The sequence below is a fragment of the Leuciscus leuciscus genome (assembly GCF_965113295.1).
Source record: "Leuciscus leuciscus genome assembly, chromosome: 19".
NCBI lineage: Eukaryota > Metazoa > Chordata > Actinopteri > Cypriniformes > Leuciscidae > Leuciscus > Leuciscus leuciscus.
In genome coordinates, this window is record NC_138743.1 from 23,645,300 (window position 1) to 23,664,890 (window position 19,591).

The following is a 19,591-nucleotide window of genomic DNA, read 5'->3' on the forward strand; positions in this document are numbered from 1 at the left end:
GTGACCTTACATCGGCCCAAAGACCAGAGGCCTCCTAACAACACAAACTTTCTCTCGTCTCTTTAGATCGTTGCACATGAACGGCACGCCAGCCCTAGATTCACAGTGTTTGTTCGAAATATTAGTATTACACATAGCAAAAATTACCTAGAAGGCTTCAAAATGGGCACACAATGTTTGCGCAGCAAAATTATTATTAATCTATCGACGCCAGTAAACATAATCCTGCATTGAAATGTGGACTGGAACATAACAAGTGTCCAGTTTCATGCTCGATTTTTATATCCCTAATCAGTGGCACCCTGTTAGACTGTCAGACTGTATGGGATACTTGACCTTTATGAACAGTACACAAGTATGCAGATATTTCAATATTGTTTATGTTGTTTTTTAGTGGTTCAGATTTTCACTGGTCTCTTTTTTTTATATTTACCATATATTATATTATATTATATTATATTATATTATATTATATTATATTATATTATATTATATTATATTATATTAATTTAACAACCCTATTAAATGTTAGATTTAGCCAATCTTAAAATGAATACTTTTTCATACTGTTCATTATAATCTTGGGATGCTTAAACTTACTTGTAGAATTTAAAATGATTGATTGTTTTTAGCTATTGTTTAATTTTTGTAATTTATATGCTAAAGCATATCTTCTATAACTATTTAATGTGGCTTTGAATATACTGATTCACATGCACTTTCTTTCTCAACTGTTAACGTTGACTTAGAACGTAAAGGACTGTGTTAACGAGGATACTCAACGGGCATATAGCCTAGCTTATACTGCGGTTACCACACCTCAAAACATTGTTCAGATGATGTATTTCAAGATGTTTGTCTGGTTTTTGTCCTTAAAATGCTCTTGTGTGAGACTAATTTCTTAAGCATCTAATCCCAAGCCTCCGTTGCTAATTGCAAAATGTCATTTTTAGAGCTATTAACGGACGCTTCAGCCACTGATAGCTCTAGCAGTCTAATGCAGTTATTAATACAGTTATTAGAGAGAGAGAGAGAATACTAATAGCGAATTCTAAGATTATCTGCACCTCGCTAGTGAGAAGCGTCAGAGCAACGATGACAACACGCGAGTGTTTGTCCGTACTGTATGTGTGTACGTTTAAGTGGGAGAGAGAGCGCGAGGAAAATATATGTGCTTTTCCATAATAACTAATACAAGCAAAATACATAACAAAACGTAATATTGTGGCAAAGAAATTATCCTATTGTTTACTATGTTTATTTGCCCGGTCAGTGTCTTTGTGGGCTGTAAAGACCTTTGAAATAACTGAAGTCATCTGGCGAAGTGATATGGAAGTGTAATGCGGTCAAGACCGGCCTGGAACTACTTTAGCCGTGCGTTTCCCTGAAAATAATTGCCGACATTAGAACGTTTGTCAACCAATCAGAATCAAGCATTCAACAGCCCCCTAGTATAAAATCAATTAATTAATTTGTATTATTTAACCTTACAGAAAAGTTGAACAAATGACGTAGTTGTAGACAGTGCATGCTGTGTTCTCTTCGCTGCCTATTGCGCTATATATTATATTATATTTGTATATATTTGCTTCTAATATTAGCCAGTAATATCAACAAAAAATGAACACCTTTTAATCTTTTGACATAATCATAATATGTAACCATGGAGGAAGGTTAACATTCAACAAACACCACCACTTCCCTGCTATTCTTAGCAATTGTGGTTTCTTAATTTAAAGTCACAAGGCATAGGTTGTTTTCACTCACATTTCCTGAGGTGACTTTCATTTGAAATCAGCTGCCACAACTGTAAAAAAAGACATGTATGGGACAAGTCAGGTGTCAGTAGCTACCTTCTCCTGTCATCATTTAATTAACATTGACAAATATAGATCACAAGAGAGTTTTACTATAAATATATGCAAATAAATGTAATGTGTCGATTTGTGATTAGCATAATTTCCTCCTCGGAACAGACTTCAAATATTCAGATCGGAATAGAGATGTTTCCGGTCTTCCGATCATATACAGTGGTCTTTATATTTTTAGTAAACACATTTATTATATCAGAATGTTAAAATAGGTCGCAGCTCGACTTCCACGGTCTCTATTTCGGTCTCTTTCTGAGATCCTCGCAGTGCAGGTGGTGGTTGCCTCTACCAGAGAACAGAATAAGTCATTTGTTCCTGTTGCCTCTCTTCTGCTTTCCCAGCGCTGCCTCTTCCTCTCACATTGCTCAGCGCTTCTTATTTCTCCTGAACACAGAAGCTGTCAGACTCCGTCAACAGAAATGCAGATCTTTAACAAATCAATAGCTCCTCTACAGCCGTTTAATGTCTCTGTCATAGAGATTGTAATGAGATCTCATAATAACTGCTGTAAACTCGAACCTCAACAACCTTAATAATGAGTGGTTGTGGCACTTTTCACAAATAGGGTGCAAAAATAGAATGTGAATCGGTAAAAAAAATAAAAACGTTTAATTAGTGAAAGGACATAATTAACTTTGAGAAAATGTTAATAGTCAACCTCAGGTGGTCAGATTAAATATTCTACTTTTCCCGCCCTTAATTATTCTTAATTTTTTATTTATTTTTATTTAGCCCTGTTACTAAAATTTGGGATGCGATTAATTGCTGTATAAAATCTTGATTGATGATATGAATGATATTTGTAATTTTCAAGGAGTAAGTATAAAATGAACATCAAAATTTAATTTAAAATACAAATATGTAAAATAAAATGAATAAAAAGTTCATTATAATGGGTAAAAAAAATAGATTGGGATGCGTTGAGCATGAATTATGGGAGTTTTAAATATTTCGAAATGTGTGGAGATAGTAGCTTATTAGTAACAGCTGAAGATTGCTTTTATAATGCTAGAAAATAATTGACAGCTTTTTAGTGATTATAAAGGGTCCTACTATTTGCGCACTTTCTAGGCCATATATAATCAATATATTATCCAGCAGCCACATTACATGCTGCAAAGTTCCTTTCCCAAAAAAACTAGTTTTCTCTCATTTGATTGGGTGGACCAGCTGTCAATCTGAGTGGGCCAGTGCAACCCTGGCCTCGCCATTGCCATACACATCGATTTACACCCCCAAAATATGGAATTAATTTGATTTCTGCAGGTCTTAAAAGCCTTAAATTTGATTTTAAAAGCCCTGCAGATGCCCTGTGAAACATCTTTCACAGTCGCTGCTCTCAGTTTGAGCTCAGTGTTAAACCTGCATTATAATGGCTCTTTAATAAGTAAATAGTAACAGCTGAAGTTCAGTCACGTCAGAATAAGCTAAATTAAACCCTTGAACTCAGACCCTGCCCACAGGGAGGCATTCACTCCCAATCCCAGGTCTAAATCAGAAAATCAATGATATCCGGACCTTGGGAATGCCACAGACATCTGACGTTCCCCTGAGCAACAAAAAGAGAGAAGGTGACTTAGTGTTTCACTATGTATCTTTCCAGACCTCATTGCACATTCACTTATTCCACTCACTCAAGGGCAAACATATGTCTTGTATACTAATATTCCCCTGGCAGAACTGTTTCCTGTTCCAGTCCCAGCCCATAAAGCAGTAATCTACTACAACTCGTGTGCTGTTAAATCATCAAACAACCATTGAAATATTTTGCTTTTAAAGTTGTGATGTAATTGCAGTGGAAATTGAACACACATAGCCTCGACCGCCAAGCTTGTCATTTTGCACTTCACTCAACGAAAACAAATCTGTGCTGCTAGCCTCTGTGTTAGTTTCTTGGGCAACAGCGTTCCAGATTGCAGCGTTAATTATAAATGTGAAGCAGATGACGTAGATAATAAATTAAATGCATTAAAAATGAGATATGTGGAAGTCGCACGGCATTGAAGGACATCTGTCAGCCTCACACTTTCTTCAAATGAATAAATGTCAGATAAAATTAGCCTGGCTAATATGTTTGTTATCCCTTTTTTAATATTTCTTATCTGATTTTGAGTAAGTATTGTCTAAAAATTGCAACAATTTGGGGTATTTCTATCATTTTTTGTGTGTTGCTGCTGTAATTAAATGGTATTAGTCCTGTGGAGTTGGCCAACTTGCTCTTTAGATATTAGTTATTGAAAAGCATGTATTGATTAGCGCATAATTTACATCACATTTTAGCATTTTAGCATTTCACAATGTGACATTTAAATGTGAATGGACTACAATATGAGAGAACATACTGTATACATAATGTATACTGTATACTGTATACATAATAAATATGATGTATAAAATAAATGAATTCATCAAGAATACATTAAACTGATCAAAAGTTTAGACATTTATAATATCATAAATAGTAAATACTGTTCTTTTGAAATTTGTTATAGCTGCTGTAAAATCAGCTTTGCCATCACAGCAATAAATTGTATTTTTAAAATTGGAATGATATTGTAATATAAAGTTTTTACTGTATTTTTAAATTAAATAATTGCAGCTTGGCTGAACATAAATGTTCTTTACCCTATTATGAGACTGTTGTGTCAGTTCATAAAGTCTGTGTTGTGATTAGGTAATGCACAAACTCATCGGATTGGATTGGATTGGATTGGATCTCACCCCAATAGTTTCTTGTTCTCGACGTGTTCTGTTATGAAAAAGCATTAAGGCTGTAAATAAATTAAATATAGAATATATGAAAACAAAGAGTTAATATTGAGACACATTTCTCTCTCTCTCTCTCTCTCTCTCTCTCTCTCTCTCTCTCTCTCTCTCTCTCTCTCTCTCTCTTTTTCTCTCTCTTTTAGAGGAGTAATGATGAGAATGGGAACTGTTCTGGGAACAGTATGGAGTTCCCCACCACTAATCTGTATGAGTTGGAGAGCAGAGTGTTCACTGATCACTGGTCCATCCCGTACAAGAGAGAGGAATCACTCGGAAAGTGCCTCATCGCCTCCACCTGCCTGGCCAGACTTGGTAAGCTCTTCCGGCTTTTTTACGTACGTGTCTGCATGTTTGTGTACTCTAGAAAGAAACAAAACATCTGAAATCTTGTTTCCTCTCTCTAGGCCTGGCTGATGCAGATGAGAACTGTAAGAGGTTCATTGACCGCTGCATGCCCGAGGCCTTCAAAAAGGTTTGTGTGTGTTTGGATAAGCAGGCTTGTGAATGCATAAGCTCTACCAGGTGTTTGTTAGAAATGGTTATAAGTGACGAGATGTGATGAGATTAATAATTCAGATGTTAATGCTGTTGTAGTTGCTGACGTCTAGTGCAGTGCACAAGTGGGGGACAGAGATTCATGAGGGCATCTATAACATGCTGATGCTGCTGGTGGATCTGGTCGCGGAGAGAGTAAAACAGGATCCCATACCCATCGGCCTCATGGGAGTTCTTACTATGGTACACAGACCCTTTTGATTTTACATTCTAGTAACTGTGGTTAGCTCATACTAGGACTATAACTGGATTATATGACTAAAATAATTGTATATTTTTGGTGATATCCTATATGTATTTGCTCTTCAATATTAAATTTTTTACCAAACAGTCATTGTAGGCAAATAGACTCAAAAAAAAAAAAAATATATATATATATATAATGTATGTATTAGGGCTGTCCCTGACTATGGATTTTCATAGTCGAATCAGAATCGTCATGTCTTGCCTATAGTCGACTAATAGTCGAATCATGTGTATGGGGGCGGGGCTTTAACGTTTCAAAGCCGCGATGTACAGAAAATCACACAAAGATATAGAAGAAAATGTATAAAAACATTTTTGATCAATGAAATAACATAAATAACTCCAGAAAGGCCACACTGCAGATTTGCATTTCACATGCAAATCAAATTAAATCGGCTAAATTACCTGTGCGAGCAGGCCAGCCTACAGCACAACATCGATGCACCGAAAAAATAAACAATTAATTTACTAAATTAAATTAGAACAAAAATAAAAATACAAAACGAATAAATCAGAATCAAGTCACAAGATGAGGAGCAAATGTGTGCAAAATGCCTAAAGTGCAGGGGAACATATATTCAAAACACAAGCCACAAATAGTTAGATTAGATAACCCTGACAGATTAATAAATAAAATAAAAATAAAGAAATTATTAAAATAACGATAGTAGCCAGAATTTTCAACTTTGTCTTTTTAACTGCAGAAACAACAATAAATGCTAAACTGGAGAGGCAGTCTTTTTAGCTAAAAATGTTCACAGCATCCAAAAATAAAATTAGAACCGGCTGAAAAGTTTTGAAATCACTTGTACCTGATCGAGAGAACAAATCCTGAGCGTCTTCTGTCCGTTGGAGTCTTTTCAAATTGTGTGCGCGGATAAAATACATTCTAACGTGAAACCCAGTCTATGCGTGAAACTTGTTAACGTTGGCCGGCAGAAGTGCGATCATGGTTTTCCTGATGCTAAATCCAGCCTTGGAGAATATCCTTTCTGATGGTGTACATCCACACTTTAGATTTTCTTATCCCAGACATTGTTAAAGATTTAAATCCTTGCCGCGAAGACGCTCCTCTGTCGGTCACGGATTGAAAGTGAAACTTAAATCTGTCACGGGGTGTTTGGATTTATTCACGCACGTTAAAAAATATTTATTAAAAGCTTCTTTCTTTGCACATTTTTATATAGGCCTACAGCATTATCATAATAGGCTGAATATTAACGTATTTACATAAAAGCTAGTTCTATGTGAAATCAGACATTGAGCGCCCTCATATAGCCAAAGTGGCATGATCCTCGTTTCATAACACCTCTGCGAAGATTCGACCGTGAGATCGGTAGTCGAATCAGGCTCCTCCTATCGAAGCATCGAATCTTCGACTATTCGGGGTCACCCCTAGTATGTATATGTATAATATATATAATGTATGTATACATGTATAATATATATATATATATATTACCTACATGTATCTTTTTGTAATTCATTATATCATTCAAATATTTTAATGATTAAAACAAAATGTCTTGTTAAAAATCCAATTTCATGTTGAGAATGATATGAACACTGATGGCACAAACAAATCATTGAATCAGAGTTTTGAATTTGATTCCATCAGTTTAAGTCAATTAAAAGAATTGAATGGAAATTATCGACTCCGTAGTCTTAGCCTCAGTCGTCACACCCACGGACCTTTGCCTGAACGTCAGAGGCATAAGGCACACAAAATGGGAAACACTTTGGAATTTTCAAAGTCGTCATTTGAATTCTCCAGGATTTCCGGGAGACGTGTGTGTTGCTTTCTTTAATGGTCCGCCAGGAAACAAAGCCGTCGTGAAGCCAAACCCCCTCATGGAAGAAGAAAGCTGTAGTGTTTACAATTATGACAATGAGTTCTTATCAGATCAACTATACACTGGATTTTCAAAAGTATGCGAAGTTTGCAGCACCATTGTTGCAGTAAACTTGCACAACATTCTTGAATGAGTAATGTATTGGTTCCATGCCGGTCTGTTGTCGTAGGGACATCGACTTTACATTTTCATGCCACTAAACATAACGCAGAACAAAACGAACTGTGATTGGTTGCTTTATATGTCGGCCAGACGTCCTCTTGGGTGGTCCTTGGCCAATGAAATCTGGCTGAAGGTTTGGTTACATGAGACTATCGACTGTTCTCTACTGAATTAAAAAAATTGGTGATATTTACCACATCTATGTTTGCATTATGCCTGACTATATATATATATGGAACTCAAGGATTTCTCTGTTTGAAAGATATAGTCTTAAGAAAAATGATCAGTGTTTCAGATATTTCATATCTCCAGTAAATTCACAGCAAATATATTGTGAATATAGCCCTGCACCAGACTATCTTTTGGTGAACATGTTTTCCCTGTGTTGTTTTATTGACAGGCTTTTAACCCCGATAACGAGTATCACTTTAAGAATCGGATGAAGGCCTGTCAGAGGAACTGGGCGGAAGTGTTTGGAGAGGACAGCATGTTTGCTGTTTCTCCCAGCTCCAGCTACCAGAAGGTACTGTACATGTTCATGTGTGGGTGTGTGTGTGTGCTTTTGGCTTTACGGTTGACTTGACAGTCCTAGTTAATGGACAGAAAAACTGGTTTTGTAGTTTCTAACATGTATGTTGTCAGGAAAATAGTGGCACAGTGTTTTTGTGTGTTTTTGTGTGTGTGTGTGTGTGTGTGTGTGTGTGTGTGTGTGTGTGTGTGTGTGTGTGTGTGTGTGTGTGTGTGTGTTTGATGGGAGGATAATGAATGAAAAATCAGCAAGTTTATGATTTAGAAATTGTACTTTTGTTGAATTTCTGCAAGTAAGGAGCCTGTTAATTGCAAAGAAATAAAGAGTAATTTAGACCATTAAACATGCTATTCTAAATTTATTCTCTAAGATAAATTGATATAATTTGCAAAGAAACAACTTGCATATGTAAAGACATGAAGATACATTTTTTTGTGTATGAAATTTCATGAAATTTAACACCTATTCTGTGTTCTGATTGGATCAGGAGCCTCACGGCTGGCTGGTGGACTTAGTGAATCGGGTAAGAGCTTCAGTCACGCACACTGATGGAAGAAATCATATTATATTACTTCACATTAGACATCAGGCAAATCTATTTGGTATTCGATATCTCTGAGCATCTCTTTCTTATGTCTGCAGTTTGGAGAGATGGGAGGCTTCACAGCAATTCAGTGCAAGCTCAACCAGGAAGAATTAGAGATTGGGGTAAGACCGTGCACTCTAGACATTTCTAAATGTTCCTGAGATAGAGTAGTCTTTATATTTATCTACCGCAAATGCCCAATGCCAATATTAATTGGACAACGGTTATTCTTATTATAGTAATTATCCCTGTTAAACTCTCTTTCTCAATTGCACATTGGTGGTGGCTTATGGGTTGCTTGACAAATGAAATCGCATTGACTGTCAGAGCGCGGATGAAATTTCACGGCTTTCTAGTCTTACATTGACGAGAATCAAGCAATAGAATTATTTAGCTGAAATGTTGTTTCCCGTTAAACACAGATGCAGATTCTTTCCTCAAATGTAAATCAAAATTTTGCCGATGTTCTGTTATTTCCTCAACTGTTTTTTTAACTACAAATACAAAAAGCTTAATACGTATGTAAATGTGTAAAACACAAAATGGAAATAAACTGCAACAATGAAAACCATTACCATAATGGACAAAAACTAAGCTGGATTGTAAAGAAACTTTGAAAATAGTTTCAAAGTGCCCCTATTATTAGGTTCCTAATTTTGTTTCGGACGTCTCCTATAATAGGTTTACATGAATTCAAGGTCAAAAACACTTTAATTTTCTCATAATATACATTGCAGCATCACCTCTTTTCTCACAGTGTCTGAAACAGATCGATAAAGGATTCGGTCTTTCTAAGCCCCTCCTTTTGCGAGAGCCTACTCTGCTCTGATTGGTCAGGTGGCACAGTCTGTTGTGATTGGTCTATCACTTGCAATGCGTGTCTGAAACCATTGCCGTATCTGAATTTCAGCTCTGGATTAAGATTCCTCAACGCTTGATACACAGTAATACAAACAGTAACGATGTTACTTTTACCGTATCCAATCGAGCCCCGAATTCTCATCCTTTGGAAGTGCTTGCAAAGTGAAAATGGTCTCTTCTCAACTTGTTGACAACACAAACTAAACTCTACCAGGCCTCAGTTACAACTACATTGTTTGAGGGTCAAAGTAGACTCTGTTCGCAGGCTGTCAATCAAGACCATAGACAGGCATTATGTAAATTTGTTACAAACCTACGTAGGTTTTTGCAGGAAGTAAGACTGGAATTACTGACGACTCGTTTCAGGCAGTTCAGAATCACTTCTTTCTTTCTTTTGGCAAATTTATCATAAATGTATCATGAAATGAAACTTTGCAGACCTTTTACAATTCACATATATTATACCCTACAGGACCTATATTACACACTACATGAAAGGTAATATCCAAAAAAAAAGCATAATGGGGGCACTTAAACATGCTTGAAATTTTACATGTATTACTTGAAAATGCTAAATAACCTTGTACCACACCTTAAATGTAAAAGAGACAAGCTACGAGGTTAGATATCCCAGAAATGAGCAGGACTGGTCATCTACGGGTTGAAAACTCTGTTAGTATAATAATGGAATGGCAAAGAAATGAATGGCTAATTCATGTGTCATCAGGTCAACCGAGTGAAGAAGTGAGTGAGTGAGTGAGTGAGTGAGTGAGTGAGTGAGTGAGTGAGTGAGTGAGTGAGTGAGTGAGTGAGTGAGTGAGTGAGTGAGTGAGTGAGTGAGTGAGTGAGTGAGTGAGTGAGTGAGTGAGTGAGTGAGTGAGTGAGTGAGTGAGTGAGTGAGTGAGTGAGTGAGTGAGTGAGATGCTGAGCGAGAGAGAGAGAGAGTTGAACGAGGGCAGATTCTATTATGTGTGTGTGCTAAAGAGCTCAGGATGTTTCTCACCATCACGGAGAGCATCCTACACACAGCAGACAGCGAGAAAGAGACGAGAGCAGGGGGATGAGAGGGAAAATGTGATGCCACATTCCTACGGGCAGAAAAAGGCCAATTCAGGCCAATTATTAATATACACACGAACAGAATTGCTCATCAAGCCCTCTGAGGTTATGCAGTTGTCTGAAAAAAAAAACAATAAGAAGTGAGGTAGTGGGATAATGTCAAATAGTTCTACCGCGCAGCCCTCAAACACAAGCTAATAATGTTTCAATAGTCAGGCGGGAGAATAGATCAAACTGATAGATGGTAGTGATAGACAGGATGGTCAACTCGTTGTGATTTGGGTTTGGTTTATTCTGTTTTGTTTAAAAGTTTCCTTCCATGTGTGTTGGGTTTTTATTTGATTTATTTTTTATAACCCCTCAGAAAAGTATTTAATCTGGTCTGAGACAGACAGATAGATGCTCATAATGTTTGACAACTTCCTTATTTTTAGCAGAAGAGGTGTCCGCTCTCCCCTTTAGTGCAAGCGTGTAAATGCTCCCCCTTGTCTTGGAGCTGTGAAGCCGCCTTGTTTTTGGTTCCGCCCGCTTGTCTTTTGAAGGTGGGCATTAGCATGATCTGGGTGCCAGGGCTGAGAGATAGAGCTGGCGACAGGGAAAAGATGCTTTGATTTAGGATTTGCATATTAATGGTCTTAACACAGGAACAGGAAGTTTGAGGCGACCGTAGGGAGGGAAATTCTTTTCAGGGGCACATACGACCTGCTGTGGCACGTAAAGGAAACTCCGCTGGTTCATCGCCAGCTTGGTTTTAATCTCAGACATAAAGGGATGCCCTGCTACAGTAACCGTTTAATTCGTAGTGAGGGTAAGAGTCAATTAAAGCAAGAAGACAAGAGAAGGATGCTGTCTTCTCTCCTCCACTGACTGGACTGATTCATTCTCTCTCTAATGGATGAGAAGTCATTAGATGCTGAACAGAGGAGTGATTCATCTGTGCTGACTCTCTGTTGGCAAATAGCTCTAAAGAGATGTTGGCCAGCAGAGAAATGTTATATAAAATTCCCTGATTTTGTAATTATGGCTCAGGATTTAATCGGGTCATCTGAGTAGCCATGTGAAAGGGAAGTTCATTTTCAAAAATGAAAATTCTGTCATTAAATACTCATCCTCATGTCGTTCCAAAACCGTAAGACCTTCGTTCATCTTCGGAACTCAAATAAAATAATTTTTTATGATATCCGAGAGGATTCTGAACCAGCCATAGGCAGCAACGTCATTGCAACTTTCAAGGCCCAGAAAGGTAGTAGTAAACACAAAAAATATAGATGTATTGATGTAAAAAAATTGTATTATTTTTTTGCCACTGCCGAAAGTGCCATCGAGATTTGGAACAACATGAAGGTGAATAAAGGCTATTAAAAAATTTAATAAATCCCTTTAAGAGTTTTCTCAGCCATTTTCTCAGCCCTTGTTGCCATGTCTTGTCTCCAGCTTAGAGAGACATTTTGCTTTTAACAGGTGAAAAAAAAAAATGTATTTGATGTTTCATCACTGATTTGTTTTTGTGGTAATATTCAGTGGGTGTGTGTGTGTTTCCTCAGTGTGTATCGGCCCTGGTTCAGCCGCTCGGTGTGTGTGCAGAATACCTCAACTCTAGCCTAGTGCAGGTGAGTGTTTCCACAACTGATCTGTTCTCACTTTTTTACACGGATCCCTGGAATACTTGATTCTGATTGGTTAGAAGTTCCATGGTCAAGTCAGTTAATGGTTTATCTAGGTATTTTGTATCTAGTTAGACTAGTTTAAGTTATTTTATGTAGATAAGCTAGTTTTGCCAATTAAATAATCTTTGTAGTTTAAATAGTTACTTTGTAAAACTTTTGCTGTTTTTTTAAGACACCAATTAAAAAAAGGTCCTGTCAGAAATGCAGATAGATAGATAGATAGATAGATAGATAGATAGATAGATAGATAGATAGATAGATAGATAGATAGATAGATAGATAGATAGATAGATAGACGGCTGACTGTACATTATTTCATAGTTTCCTATCAAGTATAGTTGAACCTTAGTGTTAATAATGTAGGTTTGATAGTGATATTGAATCAGAGTATAAATTTGAATAAACATGTTTATGGACAATTATCAGAGAAATATCAAGATCATGTGACCTTTAGCTTAAAAGTGTTTTTTTTTGTTGCATTTTGTAGCCCATGCTGGACCCAGTCATCCATAAGATGATAACATACGTGCAGAACCTGGAGGAGAAAGACCTGAAAGACAAGGTGAGGAACCTGCATGCTTTGTTCGCTTTGGTGTGCAGTAGTGTGAGATTTACACTGCTTTAAAGGGGTCATCGGATGCAAAATTCTCTTTTTTATGGTGTTTGCATATAAATCTGTCTTTGCAGTGTGTGGACACAACCACAATGAAAAAAATCCATTCACTCCTTTTCTTTTAGTCTACAAAAAGCCTAAACACTCTCAATAATCAAGCCGTTTGGATTTTCTGAGCAATATGACATCATATTGCTCCGCCCACAACCACTGACGGACTGTCCCGTATTAGCATATTTCCGCCCTCAGCCATTTGTATACTGTCCGCCAAAGCAGCACTTTATGTGTCTTGTGTCGATGCCCCATGGAAGAGAGGGGTGGGGTGAGCAGTTGCTCATTATCATTTAAAGAGACACGCACCGAAACGGGTCGCTGTGAACAGAACTGTTTTTGAGGAGGTAAAAAGGGTGTTGTTTTACACAACCATTGAGGAATTTTAACCAAAGTACAAACTTTACATGAACACCCTAAATAATCATACCAACTTGTGGAAAATGAGCATCCGATGACTCCTTTAAAGCTGAAATTTTTGTATTTTGTTTAGTTATATTTGATAGGTTTACCCCCCACAAAAATGTATCTCTTGTGGCTCAGTTGCACTATCAAAATAGCTAGTAACACCGTAACATTAACCTGACCAATGGCGTGAGTTTGGGGCGGGACTATCTGCTTGACTGACCAATGACAGATGGGCAACAAAAGTTGAAAGCAATAGTGTTGTGAATAATTATTTGAAAAATGTTATGTTGCTTATTCGCGCTGGTTTTGCCGTATTCTTCAGGTTGTTTTAAATCTATTAAAATGATCATCCCATTTAAAATTTCTGTAATGGTCGACTTTGACTTCCTCTTGTTGTTTCTCTCTTTTATATACGTCTCTTTCTCTCTAAAGCGTTTGGTGAGTATCCCAGAGCTCTTGTCAGCTATTAAGCTCCTCTGCATGCGTTTCCAGCGGGAGCTGGTAAACGTCGTGGATGACCTTCGGTTGGACATCCTACTCCGAATGCTCAAGACGCCCCACTTCAGTGCCAAAATGAACTCCCTCAAAGAGGTTCAAATTCCTTTCTACATATTAGTGCTTAAAGTTCACGCCAGAGTTCTCCCCTCATGTTGACGGCTCTGTGCTCTGATAGGTCACCAAACTCATTGAGGAAAGCACAGTATCCAAGACTGTGAAGAACGCCATTGACACAGACCGACTCCTGGACTGGCTTGTAGAAAACTCTGTCCTCTCAATAGCTTTGGAAGGTAAGAAGTTCCCTGATCCAGTTTAACATTTTAACAGTTAAGCTCATATCAAACCCATATTGGGCCTGTTAATCTTTGGTTTCATGATGTTTTACCACACAGGGGAAATAATAAAGAAAACAGGGTTTTTCTTGAAGTTTTGAGATAAATTTAGTCAGGGTTATTATCATTATCTAAAACTAAACCCATAAAAAATTGTTACTTAAAAGAAATAATATTTTTTTCAGTAAACATTTATTTTATTTCAATTTTTTTTATTCTATTTAAGCTAGTTTGTGAGGCAACATTCCTAATTTGTACTAGAATAGTACGAAAAGTACTAGAATAACTAAAACTAATAAATAAAAATTAATAAATGCAATATAGACTTTTGTAAAAAAAATAAATGCAGTATTGATTTTAAACTAATAAAAATTACAAAACACAAAAGAGAAAATATAAATTCTAATTCAAAATATTAACAAAACTGTAATAGTATTTTAATAATGCTAAAATAACTCTGAATTTAGTCTACAATGTAGACATCATTTATGTCCAAACTTCCCAAATTTAAATATTTATTCTTATTCGATATTCAGTAATTTTGCTGGGATGTTGTCACTTATTTGCTATGCAAAGAGGTTAGCCAATCACAAGGAGGACATTAACATATTAATATCTTAAGGGTACAGCCTGTTTTAAAAAGCGTCAAAGAGAAGGTGGAAAATACACATCTAATATTGTAATTTTCACTGTTTCTGGTGAAAGAATTCGAGACTAACTTCATAAGTGATTGCTACAGTATATAATACTACAAAAGCATGGAATACAGTCCCTTAAATACGGCTCTATGACGTGCCATGTGTATATGGACGCTCACACTTTCACACTAAGCAAATCATCAATGTGTTAAAGTGTTCAGAAGCCAGAATCTCAAACTGTTGCTTTGTGCCTGAAGTCTTTTCACCTCACCCACTCATTCGTGTCATCATCTCTTTATTCAATGGTCTTCATTTAACACTGCCTCATTGTCTTTTCTCTCTTTGTTCTGTTTGCATTTCTTATGACACTCTTTTTTTCTTCCCTCTCTTTCTATTTTGCTCTTCTCTTTCACTTTAATGCCTTTATTTGGTTTAACTTTCTCTTTGCATTCTTCCTTTCATTTTCTTTTGTTTTACTTTCATTTTTCAATGCCTCTTTGCCAACTTTCTCTTTCACTTGTCGTTTCTAAATGTCTTTTGCTTATTGCTTATCTTTTGCTTATCATTCTAAATGTCCTCAGTATATGTTCTTTTTTTGTGGAATGACAGAAACCATCTGTTTTTTCAACTGTATATTGAATAGATGATGTTTTTTAGTGTTTTATTTTCACAAGGATTTTGTTTGTCATTTTCCTTTTCAATTCTTCTGTGGATGTCCTTGGGTTGCTCTGTAAAAAAATTAATAAAATTATTATTATTTACAGATGAATAAGTTTAAGGGGTTTTTACATCTGTGGGGTTATAATGGAGCTAGTTTCAAAAATGTTTGAGAGTGCAATGTAAAATGTTTTTGTGAGTTTATGTTTTTGAAGTTCATTTTTAAAGTTTTAAGAATGATTAAAATAAGTAAAATATTTCAATTTCTTTCTTTCTTTCTTTCTTTCTTTCTTTCTTTCTTTCTTTCTTTCTTTCTTTCTTTCTTTCTTTCTTTCTTTCTTTCTTTCTTTCTTTCTTTCTTTCTTTCTTTCTGTGCTGTAGGAAACATTGACCAAGCCCAGTACTGTGACAGAATAAAGGGAATCATTGAGCTGTTGGGCAGTAAGCTCTCATTAGATGAACTCTCCAAAATCTGGAAAATACAGGTAAGCTTTTATAGATATTCATCAGCTCTGTGCTCCCTCAAAGCTGCATGAACTTCTGACATTAATTCTCAGAAATATTCTGCACAGAATGCTCTAAAATTTCTTTTTGAATAAGAACTAAATGAATGGAGAGCATTTCAGTTGGCGTTCATCTGCTTTCCTATTGATTTTCAGGATGGAAATGAAGCTGAACAATCCTGAGATTAATTCATAACAAAAGGACTACATCGTATTAGTTACTAATAATATAACATGTTTATTTCTTGGAAATGCACATCTGACAGTAAAGCACTGTACTTGAGTTGAGATAAAATTAACCTTTATTAACAACAGTACCACTCAAAGACCTCATTTTTATAGTGAAAAATTGAAATATTCTACTCTTAAATGTACATTTGTTCTTCAGTAGTAGCTTTCTGAACTGACCGACAGCTTCAGTGATTATAAAATGAGTGCTTTGTCAAAGTTTTTGTTTTTCATGACCCTATGTGACCTACTTTAGTACAAAATAGTCCCAAACTTTTTCTTGATAATTTTATAATAGTGATTTCATAATGTCTAAATATAAATTCAAAAGTAAAACGGGTGGAAAAAATATATTAGTGACTGGAAATGGCTAATAAGCCTCTGTCGCCATCTATTGGTTATAGTGGTCATTTCATATCTTTTTATTTTTAGATAAGTGTTTGTTTGCCACCAAGTGTTGACACTCTTAGTCTTGAAACTTTTAGTTTTATAAATGTCTTTTTTTCAAGAAGTTTTATCAATCTTTGAAGGATGAACAAATAATGTTTTTGGTCATCATATTAAAAATAACTAACTATAATTTTAAGAGCTTTGAAGTGCTGGAAAAAGTGTGACGCACTTGAAAGTCCTTTGAGAAGTGCTTGAATTTCACTCTCAACAGGTTGTACAAACCCTGAAATGAATAATGTAAAAACATTCAACCATTTCTGCCACAATCATGGTTACAGTTAGCTTTACTACATTAAATCCCTGGTGAAAAACCTTCTATAGTTGTTCGTTCATGGCACAATGTTTCTTGTGCCATGCGCTGTTTGTTCTGATATCTGTGGTTTTTAACTGAAAAACTGATCTGCTTCTCAGTAGACCTTACAGTGATGTTATTAATACTGTGGAGAATCCAAACGCTTTCTCACTGGATCTCCCAGCGCTGTGTTTTTTTCCCAGCTTTAAAAAAAAAGAAGTTCATGTAGTTTGGTTATATATGAGCAAAAAGTTGAAAGTTGTATCCTATTTTGTGTACAGGCTGGTCAGTCCTCCACTGTGATAGAGAACATCCACACCATCATCGCCGCTGCTGCTGTCAAGTTCAACTTTGACCAGCTCAGCCACCTCTTCGTCCTCATACAGAAGGTCTTGTCAATCTTCCTTTGGACTCTTTCATCTTTTTAAACTGTGTTTTTGACTTTAACCCTGTGTGTTTTTCAGAGCTGGGAGGTGGAGAGTGACCGCGTGAGACAGAAGCTTCTGAGTCTGATTGGACGGATCGGCAGGGAGGCTCGCTCCGAGGCAACCACAGGAAAGGTGTGTGTCGTCAGAATTAAACTGCATGTGTATTTCTGTCCCTCACCTGAAAGTTGAGCTTTGAACCTGCCTAGCTGTTGATAAGCTGCTCTGCGGAAATGCGAACGGCTGTGATTGAAGTAGAATTGTTGAAGCTAGTGAAAGTTTCTTATTATTGCACTGCACTGATTTACAGTTTAACATTAAGAATTGATTTACATTTTAAATCATAAAATGTAGGCATATAAATATCAAATGTACAGAAACAAAATACTGCACAGGGTTGAAATACATCAATACAATAAGAAAAATATAAAAATGCTACGTATAATATTTAAATATTCTATTCATCTGTTTTTTAAACCCAAACTGCCTGTGTATTATATTATATAAATGTTATTACTGATAAGAATTGTATAATATATATATATATATATATATATATATATATATACACACAGTGAGGAAAATAAGTATTTGAACACCCTGCTATTTTGCAAGTTCTCCCACTTAGAAATCATGGAGGGGTCTGAAATTGTCATCGTAGGTGCATGTCCACTGTGAGAGACATAATCTAAAAAAAAAAATCCAAAAATCACAATGTATGATTTAACTATTTATTTGTATGATACAGCTGCAAATAAGTATTTGAACACCTGAGAAAATCAATGTTAATATTTGGTACAGTAGCCTTTGTTTGCAATTACAGAGGTCAAACGTTTCCTGTAGTTTTTTACCAGGTTTGCACACACTGCAGGATGGATTTTGGCCCACTCCTCCACACAGATCTTCTCTAGATCAGTCAGGTTTCTGGGCTGTCGCTGAGAAACACGGAGTTTGAGCTCCCTCCAAAGATTCTCTATTGGGTTTAGGTCTGGAGACTGGCTAGGCCACGCCAGAACCTTGATATGCTTCTTACAGAGCCACTCCTTGGTAATCCTGGCTGTGTGCTTCGGGTCATTGTCATGTTGGAAGACCCAGCCTCGACCCATCTTCAATGCTCTAACTGAGGGAAGGAGGTTGTTCCCCAAAATCTCGCAATACATGGCCCCGGTCATCCTCTCCTTAATACAGTGCAGTCGCCCTGTCCCATGTGCAGAAAAACACCCCCAAAGCATGATGCTACCACCCCCATGCTTCACAGTAGGGATGGTGTTCTTGGGATGGTACTCATCATTCTTCTTCCTCCAAACACATTTAGTGGAATTATGACCAAAAAGTTATATTTTGGTCTCATCTGACCACATGACTTTCTCCCATGACTCCTCTGGATCTTCCAAATGGTCATTGGCAAACTTAAGACGGGCCTTGTCATGTGCTGGTTTAAGCAGGGGAACCTTCCGTGCCATGCATGATTTCAAACCATGACGTCTTAGTGTATTACCAACAGTAACCTTGGAAACGGTGGTCCCAGCTCTTTTCAGGTCATTGACCAGCTCCTCCCGTGTAGTTCTGGGCTGATTTCTCACCTTTCTTAGGATCATTGAGACCCCACGAGGTGAGATCTTGCATGGAGCCCCAGTCCGAGGGAGATTGACAGTCATGTTTAGCTTCTTCCATTTTCTAATGATTGCTCCAACAGTGGACCTTTTTTCACCAAGCTGCTTGGCAATTTCCCCGTAGCCCTTTCCAGCCTTGTGGAGGTGTACAATTTTGTCTCTAGTGTCTTTGGACAGCTCTTTGGTCTTGGCCATGTTAGTAGTTGGATTCTTACTGATTGTATGGGGTGGACAGGTGTCTTTATGCAGCTAACGACCTCAAACAGGTGCATCTAATTTAGGATAATAAATGGAGTGGAGGTGGACATTTTAAAGGCAGACTAACAGGTCTTTGAGGGTCAGAATTCTAGCTGATAGACAGGTGTTCAAATACTTATTTGCAGCTGTATCATACAAATAAATAGTAAAGAAAATGGATTTTTCAATTTCTGGATTTTTTTTTTTTAGATTATGTCTCTCACAGTGGACATGCACCTACGATGACAATTTCAGACCCCTCCATGATTTCCAAGTGGGAGAACTTGCAAAATAGCAGGGTGTTAAAATACTTATTTTCCTCACTGTGTATATATATATATATATATATATATATATATTATGTGAATATATATTATGTGAATATTTATATTATGTGAATATTTATGGTATGCTTTTTTGAATTTTTAAAGCTTTGAATAGATTATGGGATTCATAAATTAAAGATTTAATAGATTTAAAATTCACCTATA

The 19,591-nt window shown here is 36.6% G+C and overlaps 1 protein-coding gene and 1 long non-coding RNA gene across 5 annotated transcripts in view; both read left to right on the plus strand.

Moving 5' to 3' along the window:
* usp24 (ubiquitin specific peptidase 24) overlaps positions 1-19,591 on the plus strand; it is a 68,118-nt gene that overhangs the window by 8,830 nt on the left and 39,697 nt on the right. For all 4 annotated transcript variants that reach the window (XM_082146750.1, XM_082146752.1, XM_082146751.1 and 1 more), the window contains exons 2-14: positions 4,781-4,949; positions 5,042-5,109; positions 5,232-5,375; positions 7,854-7,976; positions 8,470-8,505; positions 8,625-8,690; positions 12,033-12,098; positions 12,643-12,717; positions 13,660-13,818; positions 13,901-14,015; positions 15,734-15,837; positions 17,107-17,214; positions 17,290-17,385. In XM_082146750.1, coding sequence (XP_082002876.1) covers positions 4,781-4,949; positions 5,042-5,109; positions 5,232-5,375; positions 7,854-7,976; positions 8,470-8,505; positions 8,625-8,690; positions 12,033-12,098; positions 12,643-12,717; positions 13,660-13,818; positions 13,901-14,015; positions 15,734-15,837; positions 17,107-17,214; positions 17,290-17,385 — 1,329 coding nt within the window. The remainder of the gene's footprint in view (positions 1-4,780; positions 4,950-5,041; positions 5,110-5,231; positions 5,376-7,853; positions 7,977-8,469; positions 8,506-8,624; positions 8,691-12,032; positions 12,099-12,642; positions 12,718-13,659; positions 13,819-13,900; positions 14,016-15,733; positions 15,838-17,106; positions 17,215-17,289; positions 17,386-19,591) is intronic.
* On the plus strand, positions 9,995-11,863 carry LOC309481853. Its single transcript, XR_014200119.1, has 2 exons — positions 9,995-10,165; positions 10,339-11,863. It is a non-coding gene; the product is annotated as an uncharacterized lncRNA (long non-coding RNA).